Source organism: Ammospiza nelsoni, chromosome 2 (assembly GCF_027579445.1).
Source record: "Ammospiza nelsoni isolate bAmmNel1 chromosome 2, bAmmNel1.pri, whole genome shotgun sequence".
Taxonomy (NCBI): domain Eukaryota; kingdom Metazoa; phylum Chordata; class Aves; order Passeriformes; family Passerellidae; genus Ammospiza; species Ammospiza nelsoni.
In genome coordinates this window covers 108,993,724-109,013,728 of record NC_080634.1, presented here as the reverse complement: position 1 = coordinate 109,013,728, position 20,005 = coordinate 108,993,724, and the positions used below count along the sequence as shown (strand labels likewise).

The following is a 20,005-nucleotide window of genomic DNA, read 5'->3' as shown; positions in this document are numbered from 1 at the left end:
ACAGGCAGTGGATTTTTCCCTGAACTCCAGCAACCCGTGCTAATGTGCCGTGCCTGGCTGCACAAGCAGCCAGCTGAATTAGAGGAGGATTAGCTGGGGTGGAGGGGGAAATGAATGTGACACAGCAAGCCCCACGCTTTTTTGTGTTGCTGCTATTACAAAAGATGTACCCAAGTACTGGGGGAATGAGCATCCACTGAAGCTATGTCTAGTTTGTAATTGTTTTCTAAATGAAAGAAAAAGAGTATGCAGGTGGCAGAGCATTTATTAGTCTTCCTCCACACGAATCTCTCACCTTAAAATGCATTTTGGCAGACACAAGACATGTGATGCCTTCTTTGATAATATCTTTGCAATAATTCAGTGTGAACACCAAAGTGTTCTGATATTTTTATTCTCCCTCCCTCTTAGTATCAAGAAATTTTTGAGCACTGCAGTCTTTAATTCTGCTTAGGGGAGTTTTGAGAACTCATGCTAAATACCTGAGAGATGTGATAATGTTCCCTCTCTTGCAAAAGGTCGAGTCAGAAGAAGGGCAAGGCAGTTGCTTGGTTTTCATTTAGACAGAAAAATTACTACAATTATTGCTGAAAGCAAGACACCCCAATTTATTGTTCAAAGAGATAGGACTTTTAAAGAGTTTTCAAACAAAGCATAGAAGACAACTTATAGACTGAGATGTAAATACAGGATGATTTTTCTGTTAAAGGTTTAATGAACAGTGACACACGAACATAAAGAACACCACGGTGAAAGGAAGGGTTCAGACTGATAGACCTGTCTGCATCCAGAGTTTCTAGTCAGGGCTAGGTCTGGGGAGGGTAGGCTGGGTTGGCAAGGTACTTTCTTAAACCAAACTGGGAAAATTCAGCTGATGGTAAAGCTATTCCTATGTGAATAAAAAGAACTATTTCTTATTAAGTAGCTTGGTTTCAGAATAGTTTTGGGACATGCTCAACCCATCTGCCTATATGTTGCTTTGGCTTAAGAGAGCTGGGATGCTGAAACTCCACTGTTTCTTCCTCATAAACCAGTTCTGCTGGGAATTTTGGTCTGGATGGTTTTGCTCTGAAGATCATAGGTAATAAAACATCTGTGGAGTAAATCAGGAGGTTTGCCTGAAAATAGCCTCAGTTTATCGTCTTGTCCATGTAATAATCACATTTCTTTGCCTTTCTTGTGCTCCTTGGACATTTTTAAATGCAGTTGGATTGTATGAGAGGTGCCTGATGCTTTTAGTTGTCTCTAGAAGATATATTTTCCTCTTGGGATTCTTGTGGTACCAGCAGGATTGGGATCTTTCTGTGCAAACACAGCATTTTGCTCTTTGGTTGTCATGGAAAAGGTTCAGGGCAGAGAGGGGGGAGAACAGTCCCAGGAAGGCTGAAGCAAAGAATGTTTCGTTCCTAATACCTCAAAACACTAAATCCAAATTACAGTCAAATGCAATACAAAGTGTTCTCCACATCCAGAATAGACAGGGCATTAATAAATGGTTATAAATGGCACAGGTGAACAACTGGACAGAAAGCTGTGCTTAGTCTATTTATACCAAGATTAAATATTAAAAGTTTTTCTGTGTCTCCAGCAGATGTGCTCTGTGTGCTCTCTTGATGACAAGCTGGTTAAGAGCTCTCCTGGCAGGCAGTGCAGATGGAATCCAGCAGAGGGAATTCCCTCCTCCAGGGGCATGGGCAGGGAGCCACCTCAATAAATCTCCTTTCTGGAGTCCTCTGGGTGGTCTGGGCACACTTCACCCCTCCCTTCCCCAGATGTCTTTTCTTCTGAATAATTGATGAAGGGATACTTAATATTACCAAATATTATCTCACTTTCATGAAAATACAGATGCTGCTGTACTGGCTCATGGGTTCTGCTGTGTCACTTCTCTGCCAGTCATTGCTTACACTGAATTTTCCTGCCAGAGCAGACTGACCAGAAAGGGAGCCAAAATCTTTCCAGCTTTACATGAAGCTCATAGGTGTCATAAGTACAGGGATAATATTTGCCTTTTCTTTTAATACTTTTCAGTCTTTCTGCAGATATTTTTTCAGGGCATCTTTAATTTTTCTACCTGTTAAAAATCTACCTATCTATGTTTGAGCAGCTCTTTGTAGGTTGGCTTAACTGATAGGTTCCACCACGTCCTTCCCTTCTATGCAGAAGGCACAGAACTCAATAAAAATGTCAGAAAGATTAACTTTTCCCTGATTTCTTTCCTTTAAATTAGATAGATTGGAGAAGCAATATTGTTATGTGGGTCAGGAGGAGCTTAATTTACTGTAAAAGATCAGTACTTCAGGGTCTAGTGTTTCTGCAAGGTTTAGAGAAGGGAGTGCAGCCTGACTGAAGTAATTGAAGTCTTACATTAAAATTCATCAGAAAATTGCCTGATTCTTCGTCAGGCTCTCAAAAAGTCTTGCATCTTCAGAGCAGACATCCTTGAAGCTCTTCCAGACTCTTTCTGGTCTTTTTAAATCTATGTTGTGCTCCTCTGTTGGTCTCTAGAGCATCAAGGGAAGCCTGCTGCAGGCAAGGGAATAGAAAACTTCATGCAAATTGTTCTCTCCTCTGAGTATTGATCTTAAATGCCTGCTAGTTGCACATTGGACAGATGCAGGAAGAAATAACTGATCTGAGAGCTTTAAGCAGCTCTCACCTGCTTTTTGTTTCCCTTTGAACAAAATATTAATGGCACAGAAGGCTGAGGAGGGAAACTGGAAAGAAAAAGTACCTAGAGACATTCGTAGATTGACAAGTCCATGAGATGGAGAGGCCAAGTGTGTGGTAAGAGTTAGGATCCAGTGAAGCACCCAGCTGGACACATGGACTGTCTGTGTGTCCTCCACTGCAGCCATTTTAGTGCTGAACCAAAAGTAGGCAGAGAGACCCCCCCTGCCACAGCCAGGTGAGGAAATGACAAATTATTGTCTAATTATTGCTTGTCCTCTTGAGATCACCTGAAGTGAGGCATGAGCCTGTCAGGGTTTTGAAACTTCTTTTCTTTCCCTCTTTCCTCCCCACTAGCAGTGTCTGTGTAGTGCATTGTAAGGTGACAGTGATGGACAAATAAAATTTGCTGTTCCGGGGCTGCTCAGGCTGTTGGCAGCTCTGCTTGGTGTGATCACAGCTCTTCCAAGAGACGCAGCAAAGGAAAAGGCAATTGAAAAAACAGTGACAACCTCATGAAAGATGATTTCATTATGATTTGTGACTTTCAGACAACTTCAGGAGAAGATGTCCGTGACTTTGCCAAGGTACTAAAAAACAAATTTCGAACAAAAAGATATTTTGCAAAGCACCCACGAATGGGCTACCTGCCTGTGCAGACTGTCTTGGAGGGAGACAACATGGAAACGTGAGTAGCTCTGAAGTATCTTAAGTAGCAATTCATTTGGTACACAATTTGAACTCCCCAGCTGGTGCCAACTCCTTTCACTTCCTAAATGCATAAAGCCTCTTTATGTCTTTCATTTCTGTTTACTTCGCCTGGCAGGAAAACACAAGCTGGGCTTCCAGTTGCCATTGCCTTTATCTGCTTTCACCTGTCCTTACGCAGGAGCTTCAGCTTCAGTTAGCAAAAAACAAAAAATACTCACAGTCTTTCTGGCAGTCTTACAGACTTCTTAGTTTGATGTGCAATTTGGAGGTTAATGATACATTCATTAAATTTTTATTTTCTTCCAAACGGGTATCTTTCCTTGGTTTTATTTTATTAATTAGGCTATGGTGTTTGTGACCTTCCTAGATGATTTCTTCTTTTCTCAGCCTATAAATTTAGTCTTACTAAGTGACTCATGTCTTCATGGAAAAAAAAAAGCAGTAATGATGCACATGGAGAAATCAATGACTTAACCCAGTTCCCTTTGGTTTTTTACACATTTAATCAGTTGTTTAATGGCAATTGCACGCAGCTTGTTCTCGCTCTTTCTCTTTCTCTTTTTAAATTTTAGATTTCAAGGTTTTTTTCTCACTTTTTGGTTGGTTGCTCTTCACAGCCATTCATGTTGGTCTGTTGGATTTCTGCTTTTTAGTTATTGTGACTTTTTTTTTTAAACTTTCTGTAATTATTTTGCTGCTGAGTTTCTTCTGCCTTTCTCTTCACCTCCTCATTTTTTGTCTTGCAGTCCTGTTACTCTGATCAACTTCTGGCCAGTAGATTCTGCGTGAGTACTTTTGCTGAAGTGTGCTGCTGCTGCTACTGCTGCTGCGCTCCCTCACTTTTTCTTTTTGTTTATTTCTTTGTTCAGTTTTACATGAGATCATTTCCTTCTTTCTTTATGATTATTTCCTTTGATGCACTCTCTGAAGGAATGTTTTGATCCCAAATGAGTAGAATGAGATAAACCCTGGAATTTTCAGCAGTCATGGATTTTGTACTGTGTACTCTTTCTGGAGTATGTGTTTTTCATGGAATTAACAGGGTTTCGTGCAGACCTACTAATGCTTATCAAAGTTTGTAATTTAAAAGCCTGTGTTTCTGAATAAGTGTCAATCCCTCTGAATGTATACTAAATGCTTTTTGAATGACAGAGATTGAACTTGATCTGGATTTAATTCAGTTTCAGGAATGACACAGTTTTGCAGATAAAGGTATAATTTGGTTTTATGTGCAACCGTGCACACTTGAGTGCTCCAATTAATCCAGAGCTCACTGGGTATTTTATTACAGTTTTGTAGATACATTCAGATTTGTGAAGGCAGGTTGAAATGGGGAAATGTTTACTGTATTTTTTCAGAAGTTAAAAAAGCAGGGATTTTCAGCTGTGGAATGGATTTTCATTCTTGCACCACTCCAGCACATGCATTGTCTTACTGTTGTAGTAAATATCCTCAGCATAAACTAAAGATAGATATATATTTACTATTGTGGCATTTGCTACTTCTAGTGTTACACAGATGCTTCTAGAATATTGTTAAATAAGGATTAATTTTAATTCACATATTGACAACTAACAAGAAACTAATAAATAGATTTTTTTATATTTCTATATGGTGAAATGTATATGGCTTGCACCTCCATTGAACTTTTTGTAGAATAAACAAGAGTGAAATGTATACACTGGAATATTGATTTATAATTTTCATTGGGAGCACAAACCCTTGGGAAGCTAAGGGGAGTGCTCTACCTCTAGGAAATTTAGGCAATCAGGAAGCACATCCAATACTGCAAACCTCATGGCTGAGTATTTACCCACAGAGAATGCCAAAAGTCTGAAGGCAGACTGAAATAGAGGGGCTTTGAGCTTGAGGATGCACTTTTATAGATGCAACTATGGATCTAGATTCCTTATCTTTCAGAACAATTGCAAAGCTAAAAGTGACAGTTGAAGAAAGCTTGGATCATGTGGAATGCTATCACTGCGTCTGACATAATATGAAATTAAGCTGTCATAACAGGGTCATTCCTAGTTATTTATAGTAGTAACACTGTGGTGTGCCTACACTGATAGCTTCACACCAGAGGTTTGCTGTTATATACTACAGGGAGTTTAACTCACATGTAATGCTCGAGAAAACTTGAGATATACTGAGGAGCAGGATTTGTGCAGAGAGGTTGCACTTTTTGTCAGACTAACTCAGGTATCTTCCAGAGCATAATCCTTCAATCTGGTCTGACAAGGAACCAGAAAAATAAGAAATTAATAGTGGCTGGAAAGAATTGCCCTTAATTTTGTTCTGCTAACTTTATTTCTTTCCTTCATGCTATAGCACTTGATCTGCAATTCAAGTTACTGAGCTACCCAGGTTTAAAGCTTTTTCTTGCTTACAGGGCGATTCCAACTTCAGCAGACAAGCCAGTTATCATAAAGCTTTCCCATGTTTTCTACACTCATGCCTTTTTCTGGTGCTCTTATGCCAGTTTTCTGGTTTTCCTTGAAGTGCCTCAGAAAAGCATCACCTGGCAGCACTCAGCAATGCTAGTGCTGTTCTGACACCAACATGTGGTATACCTGGAACTGCTTATAAATAGATAACTTTTTTTGTTGGAAAGTAATGGTTCTTACTGCTTATTATCCAGTGTTTTGCCCAGATATGCTGCTTGCCAGGCATTAAAGGGACAGTTCACAAGTTGTGAGAATGTGTATCTAACTTGAACTGTGATGGTACAATGATACAAAGACAATTTACTTGTTTCTACACTTTCAGGAAGGATAAACTAAAATGCTGAACAAAGAAAAATACCCTTATCCTGCCAGCCAGGCCTCCAGGGGTGCAGGGAATTGCAGGAAAGTGGTGTTTGCCACCTGGTCAGCACTTGACTTGACTAGAATTCCCAGGCTGCTCCTGCAGACCCCAGCTTGAACAAGGCAGCTGTGGAGCCCTTGTAAAAGGGATGGTTATCTTGGCTAAATATTGGCTGTGTCACTCAGCCTTCCTGCTGACTGTTTGAGCTGATTAGGGGTGCTGAGTGTGTGTGCTCAGAAAGGAAGGACTGTGAGCTCTAGCACAGGTGGTCGGTCACTGAGAGTATGTAAAATACAGCACAATCATTCTCAAGTTTGCTCAGAGACTGGCAAAAGTACCTCTGAGCAGCTGAATTCAACACAAAGCTATGCTTCTCTAGCAGGTTTGCTTTCTTAAGCAAACTTCTAAAAAGCTGTTTGAGGTATATCTCCACTGCAGTATGTTCTGAAGTAGAGACAGACCTGGAATTGCAGCCTCACTCCCTGCTTGCAGCTGGCAAAATCAACTCCAACATCATACTGTCTTTTTAAAAATATATCTTTTTATATTATTACACAACTTGGTCACTTCTGAAGTTGCAGCATGATTTCAAGACAGCAAGGATATATTCATGCAGTCAAGCCTCACATTTTGCCATGCACTACTGCAAAAAGAGACATCTCATTGCCCAGCAGGTCCCAACCAAGTGGTGTCCCTTCTTTCGTACTGGTACAATGTGCAGTGCCATGGTGAGAGGCACTAAGAGAATGATCCAACTCAAAATTGAAACTACTTTTAACACATATTTCCTAGTCTATGCATAGTATTAGCATCAACATTTGTGTGTGTGTTGAAAACAAGAACTCTTCTTGCATTGATGGTACCAGTTAAGACAAGCTTAACATCTGTTGTATGACAAAAAAAAAATTAAAATTGTGGGTAACTTCAATTTATCAGAAAACTATCATTATCCTGCTCCATGATCCACTGCTCTAAAGAAATTACATCCTTTTCCCCTCCCTTCCCTGCACATTTTTACACAGAATGGGATAGAATCACAGAGAAACAATTCCCCCATCCACTGAATCACTGCTGCACTCAGGAACTCTGTGAACTGAGTATTTGTCCTCTGGTGTGCTGTAGTAATGCTTGAATATGTGATGAGTAAAAGTAGAGGCCAAAATTCATTTCAAAGACAAAATGAGACTTGTTATACTTGGTCTGTAATGTCTTAAAGAGGAGAAACTTTGTTCTGTGAGAAGAGATATTAATGATGACAAATTCTGTGTATCCAGCATACAGCTCTATGATTTCAGAAGGATCCTAATCTAGAGCCCTTTGGAGGCTGATTAGAAACCTGGAAACTGAGGAGTCCAGTAGATTGACATCAGGATTCTCAAACTCCTAACATGGGAACATTACAAACCAGAAGATTATTACAGTTTTGGTTTATAACCTAAATACAAAACCTGTCAGCTAGTGCAATGCAATACAATCACTTTTGGGCAGTCTGAGCCACAGTATCCAGCAATTAAAAATGGGGAGAAATTCCTTCCTCAGTCAGGAGTCCCATAAGGAGAGTCAGCAGAGATGTAATAAAGGCCAGTTGAAATTTAGCAAAAGTATAAAATTGCCATTCAGTTTGGGAAGCTGCATCACTTCTTGTTAATCTGGCACTTCTCAATACATGTAGATTGGCTAAATCCCACATGGCAGCAAAGGGTGCTGTCTGAACTGAAGAGGCAACATAATTTAATGTTGATGTTTTCCAGATGTGAGACTAAAAGAAACAATACTATAATTGACAAGAAAACTCCAATGAATTCTTTTCATCAACAGAAAACTGAAGAGAACTTCATGCCATCTGTCAGACAGAAAACCCAACATAACTTAGTGTCCCCCTGTATAACACACTGAGCTACCATTGAGATAGCAACTCTTGAAAGACATGAGCCAAAATCATCAGTGTCTGCAGTGTGTTATTAAAGGCTCCTTTCAGACATTTTATGCTTCTTGTATTTATTTCTAGCTGCTCATGGAATAATTCTTAAAGGCTCTTTTAGGTGGGATGTGCTGGAAGCAGGCACTGGAGCAGGGTGGGAGGCAGAGGAGAGGTTCCCAGCAGCACACTGGCAGCCTGAAGCAGAAATGCCAATGAAGGAGGCAGGTGTGAAGGGAAAACCAGGGTGAAAGCTCTTCTGTAAATCCTTTGGAAGAAGCTTCTTTGGGAGTTGGTGTGAAGAAGAGTCGTGGCAACAGACGGATTGCAGATGGTCAAAAATGCCCAGAGTGGCACCACAAAACATTGCACCGATGGCCTGAGGAGGCACACACGGCACCTGGAGTTCTGACTTGCTTTTTACCAAACATGCCATAAGGCATAGAGATGTGAGGGTATAGGCATAGCTAAGTGTCTTTTGACTTTGAAAGGGGTATTGTTTGTGATTAATCAGTGTTTTCTGCCTTATAGGCCTGCCTCGTCCCCTCAGCTCTCACACGATGATACTCATTCACGCATTGAACATTATGCTAGCAGGTATGAGACCAGCTGGACCTTAGGCAGATCTTTCTCTAAAATTACTTAAGAAGAGCTGAGCACTTCTTAAAAAAACATAAAGTTTGGGGTTTTGCTTTCCAGGCTCTGGGATGCAAGAACATCATCTGTGGTTGTTGTTAACCAGCCTGTCCTAACTTGCATGCCAGAGCATCTCTGTGGTCAGAATTGGTTTTTGGGTCCCTTGGGGTCCTCACTCTTACTGATATTTTAATAGGACCTGTGGCAATAGGACAAGAGGTAGTGTTTTAAAGTAGAAGAGGACAGATTCAGACTAGATGTAAGGAAGGAATTTTGCAATGAGGATGATGAAGCACTGGGAGCAGGTAGCCCAGAGAGGTGGTAGATATCCCATCCATGAAAACATTTAAGGTCAGACTGGATGGAGCTCTGTTTGAGTTGAAGATGTCCCTGCTCAGTGCAGGGGGGTTGGACTGGAGACCTTTAAAAGCTCCTTCCAACCCAAACCCTTCTATGATTCTACATGAGGTTTAGTTTTTAATATGGACCCTGATATCATAGTACAAATGAGAAGAGCAGAAACCTCCAAACTCTCATATGAATCTCAGGTGTCATTGTAATGTTAATTCACCTCATGAAATGCCACAAGCAGGATTTTTCCTTGATTTGGAGGATTGAAATAGTGATATATCACTGATTTAGTTCAATTCTCTGCTTTCATACTGCTCCTAAGAATCAAAAAAATTATTAATTGCACAAAGGTGAAAATCTTTTTCCACCAAGCAAGTAAATTTTCAAGGGCCGAGGTAATGAAAAATTCCAGCCTCTTTCTCTCCTCTAGTATCACTTGATCAGGAGAGGTGTTTCTGAATTATGCAGGATGTTTAGGAGGGGCTGAGTGTGAAAACTAATGAGAAATGACTGATTGTTACAGTTTGGACAATGACATTGCCAGGTACAAAGCAATTTGTGTAATCCCCTGGCATCTTAAGGCTTTTCTTTGATTTTGGAATTAAATATTCAAGAGAAGTTGGAATATAACCTCAGAGAAAGGGCTGAAAACTTAGAAGTGAGTTTAGCCAGGCCATTGTAGCAAACAATCTTTTGTGATACCTTATTGCAAAACCTTTTGGTAATCAACAGTGAGTGTAAATTAATTTGAGCTTCAAATTCATCAAAAACATCACGCTCTTTAATTCTTTCCAGAATGTTAGAACAAACAAAGTTTTTGAAAAACGTAATTGGTTTTAATGAGTCTTGTTTATTTTTCCACAGGCTAGCAGAAATGGAGAACACCAATGGTTCTTACCTAAATGACAGTATTTCACCTAATGAGAGCATGTAAGTAGGCTGTTTCTGTGGTTTTGACATGTATTTCCTTGGGAATGTTAATAACTTGTAATGAAATTTTGTAGTGCTGAATTTGCATGGCCATGTATCACATCTGGTTCAATTTAATGGTGTGCTCATGTCCTTTCAATTTGTATCATAGTGTCTGGATTAATGGCTTATAGCTTAATACCAAATTTATACAACAAATGATTGATACCTTCAAAATTAAAACTATTACTTTATTTTCAAACATTACTGCTGCATTCAGCAAATAATTTCCATATTCAAGATACGTCTTTGTCTGATGAGTTCTAAGGACAAAAATACAAAAACCTTTTCTATCTTAGTTCTAGCTTAAGCATGGTTAAATTGCTGTAAGCTAGAAAGTGTTAGTGTGGGAAAAGTGTCATATAAAACATAAGTGAGGCTAAACAGAAATCTTTGGTGTACAAATACGTGAAATATATTGAAAGTAAGCCAGGAGGGAGTGATCATCATTGTGAAATACTAGCAGTAGTAAACTGTAAGTTGGACAGATCACTGACAAGCATTCATTGTATTACTTTAAATGTAGAGTTATAAATAAGAGTTTTGATTTTTAAGAAGTAGTTATATCTGCAATCTCACTGAAACCCTTTGTGGTTCTCCTCTGATAATATTCTTGGTGTTTTTTATTCTCTGAATAAGAGGACATAGAACTAACAGTGGGTAATGTTTCTGAGAAGCAGCTACGTCATGGGTGTGTGTGAAAATTTCCTCTGCGTTCATTAACTGTGTAGGAGAAGCCATAGCATGGATTCTAAATCAACCAAATATGAAAACTCCAACTTCTCTAAAAACATTTTTATCTGTTCTGCATGATCTCATCCTTATCACAGTTTAAGGGATGGATTTTTTTTTAATTCAGACAATTAAATTTGTAGCAGTCCTTTACAACACAGAATTCTGGCCAATTTTCATTCACTTAAATTGAGATAACAAATGAATAAATGAATAGCATTTCATGAGGTTGATTCTGAGCCTGTGAGCTCAGATAGCAATAAAGCTGTTTCTTTGTTTCAAAATAGTTTCACTTTTGACTTGGTAGGATTTTTGTTTACCAGTTTTGAAAGAAAATCTCCTGTAGAACCAAGTAAGTTGTGTTAATATATTGGTAAAAGGGAAAAGTTAAAATGACCCCTCAAAGTTAATATTGATGCAATGTCAGTAAATTTTGTACAGTTAATGAAAACTTTGTTTCCAAGTCATATGATAATTTTGTATTACTTTGGATAGTAGTAATGCTCTAATAGATGGAATTTTGTGTTGTCCCACTGAAATATTTCAGTGTCCTTGTCACAGGAATCATGCATACACTGTATCTCTTGTATTACACTTTGGTCTTTCTGTTCAGATCTTTTTTTTGGTCAATTGGAAGTTGTACTAGCGTGATTCAATTAATAAGGTAACTATCCAGTTTGTTCCTCAGTTTCAACTATTAAAATGAGAATAAAACTGTGCATTTTGAATTTTGGAAGAAATATTATCCAGATAGATACAAATTGCAGCAAAATCAAAGCTTACCATGAATTCACAACTGTAATTATTTTGGTTTTGCTTGTCAGATTATGCCTAAGTATTATTTGTTATTCTTGCAGGGTTTGGATTATTTGGCTAATCAGTACAGGTAGAGTGATAGATGGAAACAAGGAAGGCAGGAAATGAAAATACAACACATATATTTATATATCACAAATTGTTTCATTATGTAGTGTCACTGCAATGATGTATAAAATATCTGTGCAGGCTGAAAATCACACAAATAGAGTATGCTTGTAAAGTGCCATTTTACTACAATAGTTATGGCATTTGTTCACAGTTAATTCACTTAAGATCTGTAAGAATATTTATAAATGCAAAGCAGTGGTTTGAAGGAAATCACAGTTGAAGTGCTTCATGAAAAGTATAAATTTAGGAACTGGCAAGCCTCTCCTTTTGTGAAAAATTAATACTTCTCTTTTATGAACTGATGTTAATGTGCTCTACATTGCTTTGGCACTCCTGCAGACATAAAATTGCATCATTAACATTTTCAGGAACAAATGAAAACAAGGAAAATTATAATTTTTGAACAATAACAGCTGTTCAAAATGCCTGTTAAATTCTGGTTTAGAAACATAACAGGGAAAAGTCCTGGACTGACTAGACTGAATTATTTTGTTCTGTAAAATTTCTAACAGCGGTGTCATTTTTATTGACCCTGTGCTATGGTGTCAAAGGAAACCTTTCATGGTTTCTCTGCTGGTGTAAGTTGCATTGCTTAGGGCTTGGATGCATCTTCTTAGCATCTAAACCACACCTAAAACAATCCCTGTAGTTCTGGGAGGTGATTGAGGTCTTCAGAATTGTATTTCCTTTTCTCTTCCAGAGATATTTCTGTTTTCAGATGCCAGACAGCTTCAGGGGCAATAGAAATAGATCCTATGTATTAAACAGAATATATTTCTATTCTGAAAGTGTACATCACTTTTAAATTTAAAAAAAAAGCCAAATATCTGAGTGGAAAATAACATATTTTTTATATTAGTTCAGGGTTTTTTTCTTTGTTTACCTAATTTAGAATTTTATAGATAAAAAAAGATAAATAAAGCACACCCTTACTACATAAGGATAGGTTGTAGGTACAAAAATAAATTAAATGCACTGCCCTTGCTTGAGTGACCCTTCCACACAATGCAGATCAGGCAGCAGAAGATTGCTTTTTTTTTTTTTTTTTTTGCAAGCAAATTCCTAATTGAAGTTTGTCAAAAGAGGAGAGCTGAGGTTGCCAGCTGTTGCAAAACTTGGCTTTAGGTATCTGAGAAGCAGAGGAGGAGGGAGGTGGTCTCTGCAGAGAACGAAAATTGCCAGAGACTCAGTGAAACAGGTCAGCAGATTCTGCTTTAAGGTGCATCACAGTTACAAAGAGTTCAGCAAATCTCTTTGTAAGAAATGAGAGCCTGGGAGTGAATCATCTCCTCATATTCACTGTGAAGCTGAAAAGCAGGAAGGGAACAGCCTGTTTTACCCTGCTCTGTTTTGCAGTGATGATGAACACTTGTTAATCCAGCACTACTGCCAAAGCCTGAACCAGGAGTCCCCCCTGAGCCAGCCCCGAAGCCCTGCCCAGATCCTGATTTCTCTGGAGAGTGAGGAGAGAGGGGAACTGGAGAGAATCCTCGCAGACCTGGAGGAGGAGAACAGGTGGGTCATACCACCAGCTGCTGAATTTGCAGTAAAAACTCTGCAAAACAATTATATATTTTTAGGGATCAAATGAGTTACAAAACTGCATTTTTTTTTCTAACAAATAAATAATTTCATAGTGGGTAAAAGTTGGGTCCTCTTTCTCTTTGTTTGGTGTTGCTTGTTGCCATTTCTTCAATCTTTCAATTCAAAGTATCATTTAACACTTTCAACTTCAAATTTAATTGAAGTCATCTTCATTAATCACCTTAAAAAAAACCTCCAAGTGGATACTTGAAGCAATCCTTTGGATTCCCATTTCCTAGCACTGCAGTCCTCTTTATACAGTACTCTGGAATCTTGGGCCATCAACACAAAAACCAGGAGATCCTGACCCTGAAAGATTGGTAGTTACAACTATGTGGATTGCCAAAATGAGACTGTAAGATATAAATCATTTAGTTCTACCAAAAAAAACCCATGGGTTTGTTTGTCTTCTCTATCTTCAGCTTTTTTAGTACAGTCTGTTGGCATTTTCATGCTCTTTTTTCTTGCTTCTGTAAGAGCTAGGTACTTCTGCTTACATTGAGGGTATAATGCACTAATCATTTACCTTAGACTTGTCAAGAAAATAATGCAGGAGCTGGCAGTGTCATAGATCTTCTCTCCATGTATGTCTTCTTTGGATGGTGCTAATCAATTACTGTGGCTCCATCAGAGACTTTTTATCAGGAGGGTCTGGGAGAAGGGAGAAGATTGTAGGCATCAAGAATGAGGGCTATGTTTCACACAGAAAGCTGTAGTAAACAAAGCTCTTGCTCACTGAACAGCAGGGAGATTTTGTTTGAAGCAAACCACAGACTTCCTGCTACATACCACATAAAACCCAAGTGCTTTCTGAAGTGAAGGAAAATCAGTATTTTGAAATAAGACATCACACTTTGCATGTTCAGGACTGTAGCTTAGAAATATCTAGTAGCTAGTACAATACAGATGATAAGATAGCTTGGTTTCCAGGAGATGGGTGTTATTTTTTAAACAGCATTGTGTAGTGAATCATGGAAGAAGGAAAAAAATTGTAATGCTTTTCTCTCTGTATACAAAATAAGCTGCCTAGCAGAAAGGAGGGTGACTTCTAAAGCAGACTAGGTTTTGATTAGAAAGGTAATATATGGAAACTAGTATAACATGGAGCTAGATAGCTAAATAAGCTAAAAAGCTCTTTAAGAGTTCATGCCTTAAATTTCTGCATGGGCTTTATTTAATTTAACAATTACTGATGAGAGGTGGTAAAATATCTCTGGCAGGAGTTACACCTTAAAAATACCTGGTTTGAAGTTTGCCAGTCCTGGATTAAACTATAGCTATAGTCTGTAAGGTTGTGTTTTCTTATTTGTGCTACTGGAGGCACAGTTATGGATGGGATGCCACCACAGGCAGCCTTGCCTTTTGTGAGTGCTCAACACAGCAAGCACAGAGAGCTCTGGCTCTGGCTCACAGTGTAGAGGTCACACTGCTGTGATTTTCATTGATTATGACAAAATCATGACTTTTGTCTCTGCAAACTGCTATAAATAGCTTGTATGTAAAATGTAAGGTAGCTGCTGAGAAGTGAACAAGTTCTTGTTGTCCTGGTTGCTTGTCACAGCCAGATGACCATGAGTTTATGGATGAAACACAGATTCCTGTGTAGAAAAATAAGCTCTTCAGACAGGATCAGTCAGGAGGCATTCATGTAACTTACCTACTTTTAAAATCAGTCTTGTCCCTTTGGATTCCTATTTCCCAGTCGTTCTCCTCCGTCGGGTTTGTGCAAACTTTTCTTGGCTGCTGCCAAAGGTAATCAGCAACCTGACACCTAATTCCTTGTGTGAACCTCGTCGCAGTGGGTGAGCGCATCTTCCTTCCCATGCATATCCTGAAACACCCTCCATGTAAACTTTTGTTACTGCCTCAGGATGAAGACATTCCTTTGTTCCTGGGTGCATCTCCTGCCACTCCTGAGCTGGATGTGGTGCAGAGTTGCCCTTTCCTGCCTGTGTTTTCATAACTCCTGTTGCATACACTTGTGAAAACTTCTGCTAACCCAGATTTAGCTCTCTCTGCTGTGTCTTGTTCACTTTTACTGTGAGAGTCAGGTCACGCAGTCACTTCTCAGCAGCTCCCAGGAAAGCAGCCACAAGTGATGCCTCAAGTATCAAGTACTCAGAGGAAGCAGTGCTGTGATACTGGCACTTCATTGTCATTTCTCTTTTTCTTCTGCTCTCTACAGTTTCTGCTTTTTAAAAAAAGCCCTTTTCTTTTTGCTTTGTCTCTTTTGGGCCATTGATTGAATTCTGACCTCCATTTGGGTTTCAGCTACAGTTTCTGGCCTCCCAAGTATTTCCATCTTGACTTGTTGGTTAAATGAAAAAGACTCATTGAAATTGTAATTCTGAGGTTTTGCTTTTGGGCAGTTTAAAAGCTCTGTTGCCTATTTTGAATTCTTCTGAAATGCATTTTCAAACTTACAAACCTAGCTGTGATGTGGTTCTGGCTCGGGTTTTGTCAGTTCCAAGGACCTCTTGTAAGATATTCATTATTTATCTGCTAGCATTTTAAGACCGTGGTGCTTCTGTAGCTTGTAAGTATGACTTCCTTAAATAATGTATGGCTAAGATTTGACTGCTAAATAATTTATATTTGTTAAAATGTGAGCATTTTAGAGAATATTTTCAATGGCTGAAAATGTTTTATTTGAGTTTTAGATCTTCAGGCTTGTGCTGAGTTTTGCATCACATGGAATAATGTGATAAGACCATTTCTGAATTCAATAGATAAAAAGCAATCTTGCTATTGAAGGCATTATTACTGTGTAGCAATACAAAAGAAAAATCCAATTATAAAACCCTCTCTAATACTATTTCCTCACGAGTGAATGTATTTCAGAGAGAGAGAAGACAAGTTTTTGTTGTCCATCTAAAGCAATACATTACATAAGTTATACAGTAGGATAGGTAATACTGACCAGGATGTACTGTACTGACATTAAATAGAAAGCACATGGTTCTGCAGTGACAGAGTCAAAACTTTTTGCAAAGAATTAAAATACCTTCCTGCTATTTTAATAACTCAGGAAATTTGATGCTTCCTAATATTTTAGTTTAGCTGAGGTCTTGCATGTAAGAGGGAGACTTCTCTCATGTTCTCTCCTCTTCCTCCCAGCTCTAAGCTGTGCTGGTACAAGAACTAAGTAAATGAGATCTCCAGCCAGAGCTATTTGCCATTCCTTTGCTTTTCCTGACTTGCAGTGGGAGTGCAGTGGGCTGTGTGCCACAGAGAAAGCAGTGACACCCTGAATCTCAAAGCTGCCCTGTTTCAGTGTTCCTCCAAACCTGGAGACTGATGAATGGCCTCCTCACATAAGTTCCTTCTGTACAGTTGCCAACAGCAGGAAAGTGATGCATTTCTAAACATGCTGTGGCTCCTCTTGGTATTTGTTTTGGCATTGAAGAAGGGGAACTGGATCTTCTGAGTGTGAAGCATCCTGAGTAAACACTGTCACTCTAGTGAGGGTGGTTCAGTTACCATCTTTGTCTGTTTCTTCAGACCACTGATTTTCTGTAGGGAGATGAGAAATAACATGAATTCACAAATTCTCAATTGCCTTTGAGAGGACTAGTCAGCAAACAGAGTCCACTAGGATTTTTGTCACCAGGCAATTAATGCTGCCAGTGATATATGTGATTCATAATTCATGCACTCTTTACTACTCAGCTCTGTACAGTTGCATAAATCAAGGTTGCACTGCCTGCTTCCTATGTTGCTTTTCTTCACAAATGCCTCAACGTGTTGCAAGCATTGTAAATGGAATATATGTGGGTTTTTTTAATATTCTCTTGCTGAAGAAGGGTTCCTTTCCCCAGTGATGAGTACATGCAGCAGCATTGTTTGTTTGTTTATTTGTTTGTGACAGCCTCCAGTGGTGGAGGGAGGTGAGGATTCCATGTACTGCCCATGCTTGCTGAGTTGCATTCATTTAGAGAGGAGCATTTTTGTATCTCCCCTTTCTCTTATGTCCCATTTTATGGTGAAAGTGTCACAGAGTGCCTCTCCTCAGGACCCTGGGGGATGTGGGCAGTGCCTTGGGTGCCACAGCAGCAGTCCTTTCACCACACAGCTTAAAACTTCCAGAGGGAAGAATAAGGACCGTTTGTTCTCTCAGGATATTCTTACAGCAGTTTTCAAATTCTTTCTTTCTTTTTTAATTTTCAGGTTTTTTCCATTATGTCAATGCACCTCTTCATTGCTGTATGTGTAGATCCCAGTTATGATATTATTGGTTGTGTGCACTGCACATCACTCCTATGGCTCTGAAGCTATGATGAATCTCAGTTCTCTGGTTGAAGGACTGGGTAGCTGGACTGAAAAGGTGCAGCTGGAAAACTCAGTAATACAGGTGCACTGGGCACACCCACACGCATCCTTCAGAATCACATTCCTTTGTGCCAACAGTATTATAGTATTTAATTACAGAACTCCCAAATCCAGACACACCTCTGGTTGGAAAATATGCAGAATCTTTCCCATTATTTTTTTTCCTGTAGGCTTTCAAAAAGATTTTTAATTATTTTTTATCAGATATGAAAGGATTTTTATCTGAATTACTCCCTGGTCCTTACTGCTATTTCAATACCATCATTACTGGAAGGACTTCTCTGTATTGATACAGGTGATATTGATACAGATCTTTGTAGCAAGGTATCTGATTATGTTGTAAGTATGATCAAGTGTATTTACTTAGTTTCCCTTAGGGTGATGTTTTATCTTTTGCTTTACAGCACTTCCAACTTTTGAGTCTGCTGTCCACAGAGTATTGCCTGCATTGTGGATCTGGGAAATTCCTCATGGGGTAGTGATAGCCCCTATCAATGGACATGGTGAAAAGCAGGCTTATTGATCATTCCTGTAGAAACTTCAGTCAGCAATAGCACCATGTGTAATGATCATGTTGTCATCTTCATTCCTATTCCCTTCAGTATCTTTATTAATTATTTACCATTTTGTTCAGCTAGAAGTATCAGAAGACATTAAGTCAGGCAGAAGACATAACTTACATGACAATATCTATTCCCAGTACAGATAGCCCTTTTTTTCTAGATCATTTTCATGAACTTGAAACTCAGTATTTCATTTAAACAAAAATAAAATTTTTGTTTTAAAAAAAATCATTGGAAAAAAATATCTCTGTAGTTATCCCTCTTTGTGTGGATTTTAAGGAAAGAAATCTTGAATTTTGGAACAGCCTGAAGTTAAAAATTATTAGCTCTTGTTTTTTAATAATTTAAAATTTCTGCAGAGGAGGGATCATGTAGGTCAGACATCCCTTAGAGATTGTGTTGTGGGCAGTGCCACAGTCCCAGGTGAGGACATGTCCATCATGCAGCTGCTGAGGAGCTCAGGGACCTTTGGGGAACAGTCAGTGGCTTGTCATTGTCCTTGGCATTGCTTTCTGACCCGTGTGAAATGATGCATTCTGCTTTAGTTCTCCTTCTGGTCACAATAATGTTCTTTTAGAAGGGCTTTTTTGAGAGGTTTCCTAGGTGCTGTTACACTTCCAGACCAAACTGTCAGAGTGTGTTGTGGTTTGCAGGCAGAACTGGGAAAAGGTCTCTGTTCTCACAACCTCAAATAAGAGCAAGTTTGAGAAAGTAAAATCTGGGTCAGTGCTTGTGATGAGTAAGCAGTTACCAGAGCATTGAGCTGGTTTTCCCCCTCTGGGAACCTGTAAAAGAACATCATAGCAGAAAATCCCAGTGCAGTTTGTTAGGCTTCCCTTGCCTATGAAGTTTCTGCTACAAGTTACTATTTTTGTGGTTTTGCACTGTTACCTTTAACAAGGTTTCAGTTTCTCACCTTCTGCGCTTTCCCTGCTTGGTAGACTTTTTTTTTTCATGTGGAACACTATAGATCATATTAATCTATGGAATGTTTTACTGAAGCAAAATTGGAGTTTTATGAAATAAAAGAACAAGCTTGGCAGTGCCATAAAGTTACAGTAGACAGTAGCACTCTAGGCAGGACAAAGAAGATGAAAATTATATCCCCAAAAGCCAGTGCAGTTCAGTTTAACAGACCGGGTCACTAATTCTCATCTTCAGTTGATAATTTTAGCCCTAGGCTGGAAATGCATTTGCAGATCTGAAGAGAGGAGAGAGATGTGACCTGACTGACAGCCAAGTTCTGTGTTTTGCTCTGCCTTTTTGTGTGGCTGCTTCTCTGATGTTTGTCATCTGTAAAATAGATCAGCCAGCCAGGTGGCACCTGCTCTGGTTTAGTGTTTGTGAGGTGCTGTGGTAACTCTGAGTCCTCCTTTAGCACTAATGACCCCTCAGGTGCAGCCATGTGTGGAAAGAAACTGCTGGGAAGGATAAAGGGCAGGAAACTGAGGGAGGGCTGAGCCCAGGACAGACAGATCAATCCTGGCTTTGGGAGGATGTCTGGAGCCTCCTGCATGAGGTGCCCTGGGAGGGAATCAGCTGTGAGTTCTGGGGATGCCAAGAGCCTTTAGGCAGCTATGGGAACCCAGAACATCCCTCTGGCTATTCAGAACAGCCAAGACCCTTGCCAGAGGCTCAGAGACCCTGGCAGAAAGCCCAAAACACCTATGGGTTTGATTATGACCCGTGGAGCAAGTTACCAACCTTAGATGAAGATCAGCAAGCCACAACAGTTTAGGTGGAATAATAGTGAAGTTATCATGGGGTGAAAAAGTAGATTTTTGGGGTGTTTGGTATGGTGGTTCAG

The 20,005-nt window shown here is 39.3% G+C and overlaps 1 protein-coding gene across 6 annotated transcripts in view; it reads left to right on the top strand.

Moving 5' to 3' along the window:
* Window positions 1-20,005, top strand: part of DMD (dystrophin) — a 1,160,174-nt gene that overhangs the window by 1,117,232 nt on the left and 22,937 nt on the right. For 4 of the 6 annotated variants that reach the window (XM_059491405.1, XM_059491401.1, XM_059491412.1 and 1 more), the window contains 5 exons: window positions 3,222-3,358; window positions 4,128-4,166; window positions 8,639-8,704; window positions 9,959-10,024; window positions 13,079-13,237. In XM_059491405.1, coding sequence (XP_059347388.1) covers window positions 3,222-3,358; window positions 4,128-4,166; window positions 8,639-8,704; window positions 9,959-10,024; window positions 13,079-13,237 — 467 coding nt within the window. The remainder of the gene's footprint in view (window positions 1-3,221; window positions 3,359-4,127; window positions 4,167-8,638; window positions 8,705-9,958; window positions 10,025-13,078; window positions 13,238-20,005) is intronic. The other 2 variants (XM_059491417.1, XM_059491433.1) reach the window with 1 other exon arrangement.